General features: G+C 37.1%; 1 protein-coding gene across 2 annotated transcripts in view; it reads left to right on the top strand.

Annotated features, from left to right (window-relative positions):
* Positions 1–12,139, top strand: part of COL4A4 (collagen type IV alpha 4 chain) — a 119,589-nt gene that overhangs the window by 45,467 nt on the left and 61,983 nt on the right. For both annotated transcript variants that reach the window (XM_076005995.1, XM_076005994.1), the window contains exons 8-19: positions 1,785–1,853; positions 2,349–2,384; positions 3,667–3,729; positions 4,016–4,051; positions 4,262–4,303; positions 6,684–6,764; positions 7,562–7,615; positions 7,888–7,947; positions 8,826–8,870; positions 9,180–9,233; positions 10,359–10,428; positions 11,706–11,810. In XM_076005995.1, coding sequence (XP_075862110.1) covers positions 1,785–1,853; positions 2,349–2,384; positions 3,667–3,729; positions 4,016–4,051; positions 4,262–4,303; positions 6,684–6,764; positions 7,562–7,615; positions 7,888–7,947; positions 8,826–8,870; positions 9,180–9,233; positions 10,359–10,428; positions 11,706–11,810 — 715 coding nt within the window. The remainder of the gene's footprint in view (positions 1–1,784; positions 1,854–2,348; positions 2,385–3,666; positions 3,730–4,015; positions 4,052–4,261; positions 4,304–6,683; positions 6,765–7,561; positions 7,616–7,887; positions 7,948–8,825; positions 8,871–9,179; positions 9,234–10,358; positions 10,429–11,705; positions 11,811–12,139) is intronic.

Genomic DNA, 12,139 nt, shown 5'->3' with positions numbered 1-12,139 from the left:
GAGGATGTAAGAATGACCATGTAAGCTGAAACCACACAAAGCAACCTTATCAACCATTGAGAAAAATTACTATTGTTCTGTGACCTTTAAAATGTTTTGTTAAAACATTGAACACTTCCTAACTGTCAGTTATAAACATATAGGGTAATGAAAACAAACTATTTATTTAGTACACTGAAATTTGAAATACTGAGAGCTCAAGTGTTGTATTTCTTTGTAAAAACTTATCAAGAGTAGTTTCAGTAGTGTTTCCTTTATCATTGTATGACTTATGAGACTAAGTGAACATGTGTTCTATGCCTTGGTGAAGTGTCATGCTCCTTTCTAAGCCTGGAACCATTTCCAGTGTTGTGAAATATCTCTAAGGGTTCCTTGAACGTGAAGTTTTTTCCCGTGTCACTTCCTCCAGGACATTGTCATCCTTTTGATCACAGCTGGTTAGCTGTTTTATGTTGATGTGTTCATCTTTTCTAATTTCCTCTGGCTGCATATTTGCCGTCTTTCAAATGACAGCAGTGTCGGTATTCCCATGTTCAGCTGTTTCCTCTACAACTCCATTTATGTTCTATTTGAATTTCACTTCCAGCATTGCCATTTTTTTCATTTCTTTGCTTCATTTTTGGTTTTGTTGGCCAATTTCCTCTTTCAACATTTCGTTTTTGTAAGATGCCATTTGGGTTTATCACTGAGAAATAAGGAAACAACAGGACCACAAGCTCTGCTGTGCGTGTGTGCATGTTTGCATGTGCTCTGAATAATAAATACGCAGGAACCAATGACAACAGGCTTCTACGGAAGAGATGTGATCAGTCAGTGATCACGATTCACATCTGTTATTTAGGTAGTGATTTGTGGACTGAAGAGCTAGCAGTGAAGGTTGCACGTTATGCAGTTACTCAGTTAATATATAACGGTAACTGAAATTTCAACCATGTTGTTGGAGCACTGGTGTTGTTGAAATCAACTGTGGTACTGAAATTTATGCAGATTGGATCTGTGCAAAGCCGGGACTGTCTGCATAGGCAAATCTGATTTCTCAAGTAAACTGTTGATGTAACTTACCATAAAATCATTAAGTATCTCCCATTAGAAGTGAGGTCAGGCACTCCGTTAAGAGGGATTAACTTTGAAATTTGCATGTCTTTCATAGGAGCTTGATATAGGAAGATGATAGAATTTTTATGTGGTAACCAAGTTAAGATATATTAAAATATTAAGTAGGATATTAAGATGTTAAGTAGGAAAATGGGGGGAAAGGAGAATATATTGAAGTATTTCATTCATTTTTTAAAAATACCCTAAGCAAACTAGCAGCTGTATACAATAACCTTCCAAAAGGAACATGTTATAGTTTTTAGAAGTTAGTATTGTTACAAAGGATACATAGGCTCTATTTTGAATATAAGTATTGAAATGGATAAAAATTATTATTTTACTATTTCTAGGGCATAAATTAATAATTGAAAAATTGATTATTTCTAAGAACAATGCATGTGCTTTATATGATGATGGAAAATGCAAGTTTACTGCTGAATAATTAGTAAATAACTATATATTAGTACATACTCTGTCTTAGGAGATTCCTTACCAGATCTTAACTGAATATTGAGTAAATATATATAAGAACCTTAGGAGGATAATAATAGTGACGAAGGTAAAGAAACTTCTGTTAGTTAAGTATGACTATAATGGTAATTTTACTGGTGAGTAATATTTCATATAGAACAGTGAATATTGAAATTGTCATATATTATTTTCCTCTGAAGTAAACATTTTATTTTTAGGGCCTTCCTGGAGAAAAAGGAGAAAAAGGAAATTCAGTGTTCATTTTAGGTGCCATTAAAGGTATTCAGGTAAGCAATATGATCATGATAGGTTTAAAAAATTATTATTTTTTCCAAATAGGTAAATCCATGCAGGAAACACACAGAGGCAGGTGTCAGGGAATTCCCACCTGAATTCCCTTTTTGTACACTATAAGGTGGTCAAAAGGGGCTCAAGGCAAGGTATGGCAACGAGACCAGAGACAGGTAAACTGTGAGGAATTGGGACCACTGGATTGAGAATTTTGACCAATTTCAACTGAAAGATAAAATCTCACCTTGATTCTATGTTGTCATGACCCTAGCAATCTTTCTATGTTGAGTAGAAAGGGAATTCAGAGCATGAGAATAGTGAAAGAAAGTCACCTCCATATACCCTTTCTTCAAGTGTCTTCTCAACCCCCAAAATGGAACAAACTGCATGGTTAGACAAGTCCAAATAATTCTGGTGTGTATTTTTATTTTTACATAATCTGTGTTTCAGGAACATTGTCCTTATAAAGCCATGCATCTTATTTATTGCAGGGAGACAGAGGGGACCCGGGACCACCTGGCTTACCGGTAAGTCTCCTGAGCAGGTTGTGCGCTTCTGTTTCCTCTTCAAATAGGCTACTAGCCACAGCAGATTTTAGTTAGTCCCAGCAGGACCAGCTACATAATTTGTGGGGCTCACCCAGCGCAAATGACTGCATGTTCCTTTTTCAAAAATTACTAAGAATTTCAAGATGCTACAGCTCATGCCCAGAAAGCTGTCCTTGAAGCTCAGCAAGCTTCCTTTTACCTTCCTCTTCAGTCTTCTAATGAGATTTCAGCATTACTCATGTGTATGCATACAGCCACTTAATATTCAGGAAAGTCATCTGTTTAGCAGCTACATATATAGTATTTGCCAAGTGGGATGATTTTGCATTGCCTCTCTGGCTGCCAAATCGGTACTTGTGCGTTATAGTTAATGATTTGCTTCTTTCCATATTTATTTCCCTAAAATTTGTAAATCAGTGATTACATTAGTCTTTCCAATTTATCAATGTTTACAAGATTAAAATTGAAAGGAATTTTGCACCTAATCGCTAACCTATAATTTTGCTTTGTCACTTCTGGCTAGTGACAGAATTATTTTCCCGGGGTTGGTTTCCTTACTATTACTGAAGCTTAATTCCATGTAAAAAAAAGTGATACCTCAATGTCACTGTTAAAATAAATACCAGTTTATCCCCCTAAAGAAAGCAATTTCATTACACACTCACAGATCATTTGATGTGGGCAGAGTCAGGGGGAGCTCGGAGGCCTCTCTGCACACTTCCAGGATTGCCTGGCTGGCTGCCAGCTTTTCTTGCCAATTTGTGTGTGTTTGCCACAACTTACCTGTTGCAGAAAATCGTCTGTGGCTGACTCATCTTGATCCCGAAGTGAGGACAACATTTCTATTCACATTGATCTCGTAGACCACCTTTCAAAAATACATTAAAGAGTATAAATACGCGAATAGCTTAATGTTAATTAGTATTAATATTTTTAAAGCATCCTGATGTATATCAAAATTATAACATATGAAATTTAGCAGTAGCTAGGAACGAGTTTTCTTTATACTTTTGCTATAATAAGATTTATTTGTAAACAGGCAGATTGATTTCTAGGAACTTGTCTCACCTGCCAGAGTGCCATTGCCTCTAGCTCTATGCCATTTTAAGGGCTGCTGTCAAAAATGCTCCAACAGGGTAGATGTGTCAGAGACTTTGATGCCTTTAGAAGTTTTTATCCATCTGGGATTACATGCAACTCTTCCTGTAAAAGATGATTATGACTTTTGGTAATGGATGCACTGATTTTTTTTCATGTTTAGGGATCTTGGGGTACAAGAGGACCGGCGGGCCCTGTGGGATATCCCGGAGAGCCAGGGTTAGCGGTAAGTACAGCACTGTTGATGTGGTTCCTTTAAAAACCCAGAGTTGATGTTGAACCAGAAAAAACCCACCCACCTTTGTCAGGGGACTCCATGAAGCAAAGGTCCCTAGAGATAAGCCACTGGCATCATCTCATGCATGGCAACAGGTCATCTGTGATAGAAAGTCTATCATGCATGGTTTAAAATTAATGGTTTCCTAAATAGGAACTTGGGGGCAACCAAAGAAGGAACATTCTGATTTTTGAGACTGATGATTGATTTATGTTTTTTCTTGCCATTGATTTAGGGACCTCCGGGCCATCCTGGGAGTCCAGGTTTGAAGGTAGGTAGCTATGAGTAAGATTCATAAATAGAGCCCTGCACAGTGATATAACTGCCCACTGACGTTTGTTGGTATTGTGTCTTTCTTCTTATCAGACTTCCCAAAGTATTAGGTAAACTTCGATTAATTTCATAGTCAGAAGTCTTAATTGCTTTTATTACTTTTCTTAAAATTCAAAAGCAATTAGATTTCTTTTCTTTTCTTTCTCAGGGTAATCCTGGTATGGGAGTAAAAGGGCAGATGGGCGACCCGGTAAGAATCCCCTCTTGCCTGGAGGAGCAGGTGGTAAAGTGTGTGCACCGCCCAGTGGTGGAGGCTGTTCTGCCGGTTATTGAACTTGGGTTCATTACCTATTAATAGTCACTGTCCGATTTTACAGCTAGAACTTTTCTTTCCTGAATTGTTATGGCACTATTACCCTTGACTGTAAAATGGCAGTTTTGACAAAATTTAAAAGTAAACCCAAGTTAATTTTTGTAACACATTTCATTCCAGTAAATAGAGATCGAACATTTTTTGAGAATGTATTACGTTCAGAGTAACAGTTTTGTTAAATTGCTGATTTGTTTGGCTTCATTTCACAAATTTCACGAGAATTGTAAACTCCACCCATAAATATGAACACAAAGGCAAATATAAATAGCAGGAACCAAGAGCATTTAGCAACGCATGATCTCCCATCCCCCACAAAACACCCACAAGTCTTCTCTTCTAAAGCATTACACTTAGTGAGGATAAGCTCTAGAAAAATGATTTAAGGTGGAAGCTCACATGGAAACAATCTCAATGTCCAACAGTAGGCGAATGGCTCTTTCAACAACTGTGAACAAATAGATATTGAGCACCTACTCAATAACTTGGAAGTATTTGGCTATGCAGTGGCCATCCAAATGATCCGAAATGTGTTTATGTTAATTCTTTTAGATTGTCTGGTGAATTAAAACATAGTTTTGAAATTTTGATGGAGAACTGTCAAATGTTTCAGAATTTGTTTGCCTACCCTCTTGAAGAAACATTGCCCCAAATAGTTGTTACTAATCATTCCTAAGTGATATAATTATGGACTTTTTACATTTAATTCTTCATAGTTTTCCTTCCTTGTACTTTTGACTACACTGAATATCTTTTATAATATTTAAAAATAGTAATATGACCAATATTTTGAAGAAGCCTCCTGCTTGTCACCCTTTATGGGTTTTGTTCAGGTTTATCTCAACTGCAAGAATAAGAGTGGTTATTTAAACAATACATGTTATGCATTTACTCGTGTGTTGTTTATGTGCTTGTTCAATGGTTTATTCATGCAACAGATATTTTTAGAACAGCTACTACACCAACACTGTGTCAAGTACTGGGATACATCAAGAAAAAAACCATACAATGTTCCTAACCTCCTAACTATTCTGCAGTTTCCCAGGTCTAGGTAGAAATTGAATTCTTGATTTTATTTTTTCATTTAAACTTGAAATAGTATTCTTTTTCCAAAAACCCCATCTATTAAAAACATTGGTGGTTTTAATAATTGCATATTTGAGAATTTACTTTGTTCTGCTCAATGTAGGAAGCATTTTATGTGCATTATCTATTCAATAAAATCCATGTCTTGAGGTAGAGAATATTATAATCTCCTTTTCACAAAGAAGAAAAGTGAAGTTTAGAGAAGTTAAGGAAACCAAGGCCTAGAGAAATTTTAAGGAATTTGCCCAAAGTGAAAGAGCCAATGAGGGCCTGGTTTGCAAACACAGGTGGCCTGCCCTGCAGCCTGTTCTTAACTATGACAAAGAGGAAAGATAATTTTAAGTGTAGAATAATAGTAATATTCAGAAAAGTATAAAAAATTACCTTCTAATTAAGGGTAATAATTTATGGTTATATTATGACAAGATCCATTCAAGGAACATTCTTTTCTCCAGAAGAATAACATCTATAATGACATACATAAAAACTTTTGACTAATTATTTTATATACAGTTTTAAAATATTATTAAAAATACATTAGAAATAACCTAAATCTTTTTGACAGTAAATAGAAATAATCCAAATCTAACCAGAGTAGAGTAAATCATAGCACATTCTTATGATAGATTATTATATCAGCATTAAAAATCAAGATTTTAAAGCATTTTTATTAATAGTATAATAGGAAGATACTCATAAAATATGGTTAAAAAATATAAAATTATTTTAAAATTTAAAATTTTAATAAGATATGATATGGATTTTTAATTGTTTATACATTTATCATATAGTATTCTCATTATAGTATATTTTCAAATACATTTAACAAACCATTTATTCACATATATGCACATATACATACATATGTATACATACATGTACACATATGAACACACATATCACAAAGAACTATACCAAAGCTTTAATACAAATTATCTCTGGATGATAGGATTAAGGATCATTTTTAGTTTTTAAATTTATTTTCAACACTAAGTATGTGTTACATTTTAATAAGAAAAACTATAAATATTTCAAATTACATGATGTACTTGCCGTGACTTATATTTTAAATCCATGACACACAGGATGGGAAGCATTGCACCACAATACATGGGTAAAAATATTCAAAACATAAATTAATATGAAATTCCTATTACCTTTCTTTTTTTAAAAGGGCGAAATTGGCCAGCAAGGTTCTCCTGGACCCACCCTGTTGATAGAGCCACCTGATTTTTCTCTCTATAAAGGAGAAAAGGTAATATCCAAATCCATGTTATCTTGGTAAAGTAGCAGTAGAAAACATTTTCTGAACATGCACCTATGGCAGCGAAGTGCTAAGGTCTTTATACGCATCTCTGCACTAGTCTGAAACCTACCTTAACAGTCAGTCCTGTGATTAGCCCCATTGTACAGAGTTGAAAAATGAGGCTTGGAAAGCTACCAGTGTTCTCAAGTTTACCCGGCTGCTGAGTGGCAGACCTAGCTCAGGCTGCTAAACTGTGACATGTCGTCCATACTATAGTGCCCCGGTAAGGTTTTGCTGTGTGGACTGAAAAGCCCACTGGAAGCCTGGTTGTCCTTTAGATGTTATAGATGGGTTTGATGTTTTGGTCACCGAAAAGCTAACAAATGCATTGAGCTGGGCACTTAATGGACTCTTGGCAAGTATTAATCCCTCTGTCAGCCTCCAGTGCTATTACTGATGTCACATGCAGATTCTGTTGTCACTTTTTAATTACCAGGTTAAATTTCTCTACCTTGCTCAAAATGAGCCACGTGTTTCAATGGCTGCATTCCCAATGTGCACCTGCTGCCCTGGCTCCATGGTGGTGCACACCTGTGCCCCTGCACCTCTCATGCAGAGAGCTGGCCAGATAGTGTCAGGTGTATATGTGTGCTTAGCCCTTAGTTGCTAATCAGGACACTTGAAGAGTAATCCTTTATTTAAAAACAAGTAAAACAGATTATCAAAATAGATGATTTCTGAAAGAGACAGAATCCAATATATTAAATAATAAGAATAAATCAGATTATATTCATTGTGATTTTTAGGGTATAAAAGGAAGTCCTGGAGTGATTGGATTGCCAGGACCACCAGGACCCAAGGTAGTTTATTTAAGTACCTCTTTTTTCTTGATTTGTGTGATGTGCTATCTGATTTTAAAATGTTATTTCACGTGGTCTTTATCATTTCCTTAAATTCTACTATATATTACAGTAGTTTTTCACTCTTGTCATAATCTGATGAGGCCACTATTCTAAAGTAGTTGCTTTCTTTAAGCTGCTGGCAAAAATCTTTCTTTCTCATTTTGTTTTTGCTTTCCCTCTTGCTGAAATATGGTTGCTTGAACACCTGTGATTGTTGTCATCTCTTAAAGGGAGAACCTGGTATTGGAGCAAAAGGAGAGAAAGGTATTCCTGGATTCCCAGGGCCTCGGGTAAGGATCCTTTGTCATTAACTTCAGTGAATTTGGAGGCTTTTCTCTTTCACAGTTTTAGAAGACTAGATCAGTATTTTTGAGAGCTCAGAAGTGGAGAATATCTTTACTTTTAAGATTAAGATATTTTGGACAAGAGTTGTGTAATAGATGAATGTCCAAGAGCATCCCTTCTGTTGACACCATTTAGATAAAACAGGCAAGCAGAGGATAGAAGAATTGGGAACAAGTAACAGGACTGTGGCATCTCCTTATCCAGGTCAATGTCAGCATGACAGTGTCTTGGAATAGTTAATTTAATCCTATTTGATAAAATAATATGTTGATCTAGGGACAGTAACTAGGAAAAAAACACAGTGTCAAGTGCAAACATCACCACACATGTCACTGATGGGCTGCCCATTTATAGAGTCTCCATGGAGGCCAGACCCCAGCTGGCATACGCATTGAGCTTATTTGGCTCTAGATTTAGTACATTGGAGCAATGTTGTCTTCCATGGTCATTTTCATTGCTGTTGATGCACAGAACAACTATTAATTTCTAGACAAATTATATTGTCTTGATTTCAAAGATAGTTGGCCCAGTAAAAGCATTAAGTTAAGTAAATTAAATTTGGAAGAGCAGCAACAACAAAAATACGTTCTTCATTAAAACACTGGCAATGACATGAACTTTTTGAATAAGAATAAAGATCACTTCAAGTAGCAAATGTAAAGAAATGGAATCTATTTTATATTTATTTCCTATTTATTCAGCCACCTTTGCAAACAAAACTAAATATCCGTGGAACAATCCGATAAGGTGAAAAATGATGTGTTGAGCTGGTTTATGCATTTTGATTTAATTCTGCTTGTGCTGATTTTTGTGAATTTATCAGGGTGACCCTGGTTCCTATGGATCTCCAGGTTTTCCAGGATTAAAGGTAAATGTACACCATTATAGAGGTAATAAATACATTTTCATTAGTAAATGCAATATTTGAATCATTCAGAAGTACTATTGCGTGCAGACACAATAATTGGAAAGGCAGACATATCCATTTTATGGATTGCAGGATTTAGCAGCAATTGCAAAACCTGAAGCACAAAACTATCTAATGCAACCCAACAACAGTGCTAGGACTTTGCACAGAGTCTCCGTGAACATGTGTTGTTCAAGCTAAATGAAAATGAGGTAGTTTGTCACCCAATCACATTTTTTTTTTTAAAGGCATGTTTGTGCTTGTTTGTAGGGAGAACCAGGACTGGTGGGGGATCCTGGGCTATTTGGATTTCTCGGGCCAAAGGTAAAATTATGAGCCTATTTGAGTATATCCTAATAAAGTTTTATATACCTGAAGTTATTTAATTTACTTTTTAAAGTATTTCAAACAATCATCGAAGAAGTAATTTTTCAAAAGAGACAGAGTCAACTTTGTATACAGTTGTCCCTCAGTGTCCACAGAGATTGGTTTCAGAAACCCCAGTATACCAGATTCTGCAGATGCTCATGTCTCTTATATAAAATGAAATAGTTTTTGCAAATAACTTACATACATTCTACCCTATACTTTACATCAGCTCTATGTACTTATAATATCTGATACAATGTGAAATGCTATGTAAATAGTTGTCACAATGTGTCGTTTTCAAATTCATATTATTTTTATTGTTGTATTTTTATTTTTTATTTTTTAATAATATTTTATACCTGCAGTTTGTTGAATCTACAAATGTAGAATCCTCGAAAGACTGACTGTATATTATTTTAATGCATGTTGTGATTATTATGCATGATTATATTATCATATCAATATCCTATTAAGCATAATTATGTTTTACATTTGAGAAACAATACTTTTGAAGGTGAATAATAATGAAAGTTTCAGAAATTCCCTGGGCTCACATAGTATTGAGATTAAAAACAGAGGGGGTCTTCAAGAGCTGTCTACTTTCAACACCACTGCACTTTTTTTCTTTCCTTTGTAACCTCTGTGACCTCACACCTGGCAATTGCTCAGGACAAACCATGGTAGCATTAAGGGGACACAACTAAAGGGGACAATATTTGCTGCTAAAATAAAATGTAAATTCAGACCTTGCTAGGTGAATAAGCTGTTTGTTGTAGAGTGCCAAGTTAGACATTAGTGCTTGTAGTGTATCTAAGAAACTTGATGACTTCAGAGTTATCTAATTTATGTGCATTGGGTAATTTTGTTGGAGTTGGCTGTTGATTTCTGCTACTTGTGGTTAGGCAATTGGATGCATCTTCATTCCCCCTAGAATTCCATAAACTATTCTTGTCTCTGGTCAGCCTGTAATCTTTGCTTCTTATATAAATGTGAACATGGTCCTTCTACTATGTTTAATGTCAGAAAACATGGATAAAATATTAATATTTCTTCAAAAAGTGAATGAATGCCTGATTTCAGGGGGACCCAGGAGACCGCGGGCACCCAGGACCCCCCGGTGTTTTGGTAACTCCTCCTTTTCCACGCAAAGGTTTGTGTTCCCTTCCGTTTCTCCATGACTTGTGTGGAAATGGGATTTGAGTGGCCCACACAGAAGAGAATAGTCCAGTGTTTCCATAGCTCACACACCAGGCAGGCTAAATTCACGAACTTACTGGACACGTGTAGATAGAGACTAATCTTAGTTCATCACTATCAGCACAAGACATCAAATTTTCTTTCGGTACGTAAACTGTATGCTGGGCTTTTCAGAAAGTAGTTTTTTTTTATTGTTATAAAATACATAAAACTACTTGACTAACACCTACCAAGATACTGCCACAAAGAAAAGAGTGTCCCAATTCAAGTGGAGCAAAGTGCTACACTGCAGAGGAGAGGCAGCCGAAAGGGTTCAAATCTAAGAAACACCATTTTAAATGTGGTGGGAAACCGCTGAAGAGTTTCCTGATTACACTTTCCCGAGCCTCACAGAAAGTAATTGTGTGTGGAATTACTCACAGAGAGTAATTCCAGCTCTATCCAGGAAAATACAGGAGGTGCAATATCTGGGGGGAGGAGGAGATAGGTATATACACACATAATGAGTGCGATGTGCACCATCTGGGAGTTGGACATGCTTGAAGCTCTGACGGGGGGGGGGGCAAGGCAACATACATCACCTAAACCAGGGGTCCTCAAACTGTTTAAACAGGGGGCCAGTTCACTGTCCCTCAGACCGTTGGAAGGCCTGACGATAGTTTAAAAAAAACTATGATCAGGCCGGGCGCGGTGGCTCACACCTGTAATCCTAGCACTCTGGGAGGCCAAGGCAGGATCGCTCAAGGTTAGGAGTTCGAAACCAGCCTGAGCAAGAGCGAGACCCCGTCTCTACAAAAAAATAGAACGAAATGAATTGGCCAACTAAAAATATATAGAAAAAAAAATTAGCCAGGCATGGTGGCGCATGCCTGTAGTCCCAGCTACTCAGGAGGCCGAGGCAGTAGGATTGCTTGAGCCCAGGATATTGAGGTTGCTGCGAGCTAGGCTGACACCACGGCACTCTAGCCTGGGCAACTGAGTGAGACTCTTTCTCAAAAAAAAAAAACAAAAAAAAAACTATGAACAAATTCCTATGCACACTGCACATATCTTATTTTGAAATAAAAAGCAAATGGGCAAAAACACCTGCATGTGGCTCGCGGGCCAGAGTTTGAGGATGCCTGATAAACATTTGTATCCCCGTAATATGCTGAAAAAAAAGTACTTGTGTCTGAATTTTAAAATGTGTGTATACATTTGTTTATTCACATGTGTCGTTATCTTTGGCAGGTCCCCCAGGGGACCCCGGGTTCCCTGGCCCCTATGGAGAAATGGGGGATGTTGGACCACCTGGCCCCCCAGGTCCCTCGGGCAGACCAGGGGAAGCCTGTGCAGGTAGGGATGCGATGGCTTTTATGTGCTGGATTTCCTGCAGCATCTTCCAGCCGTTCTCAACTGTAGGTGTTACTGAAATCACCTTAGGAGTGTTCTTAAAAAAATGCTGATGCCTGTGCTCACCCAGACCAAGAATGCTGGAGCCTGTGGCTGATGGGCCCAGGCATCTGCTATTGTGAAAACTCTCCTGTATTTAAAATCTTTCTTTTCCTTTTTCTTCCCTCCCTCCCTCCCTTCCTCTCTTTTATCTCTTTCTTTTCTTTTTTTCTTTCTTCCTCCCCTCCCCTCCCCTCCCCTCCCCTCCCCTCTCCTCTTCTTTCATCTTTCTT

The sequence above is a fragment of the Microcebus murinus genome, chromosome 8 (genome assembly GCF_040939455.1).
Source record: "Microcebus murinus isolate Inina chromosome 8, M.murinus_Inina_mat1.0, whole genome shotgun sequence".
Lineage (NCBI taxonomy): Eukaryota > Metazoa > Chordata > Mammalia > Primates > Cheirogaleidae > Microcebus > Microcebus murinus.
Note: the sequence above shows the minus strand (reverse complement) of the source record. Positions and strands in the feature narration are given on the sequence as shown.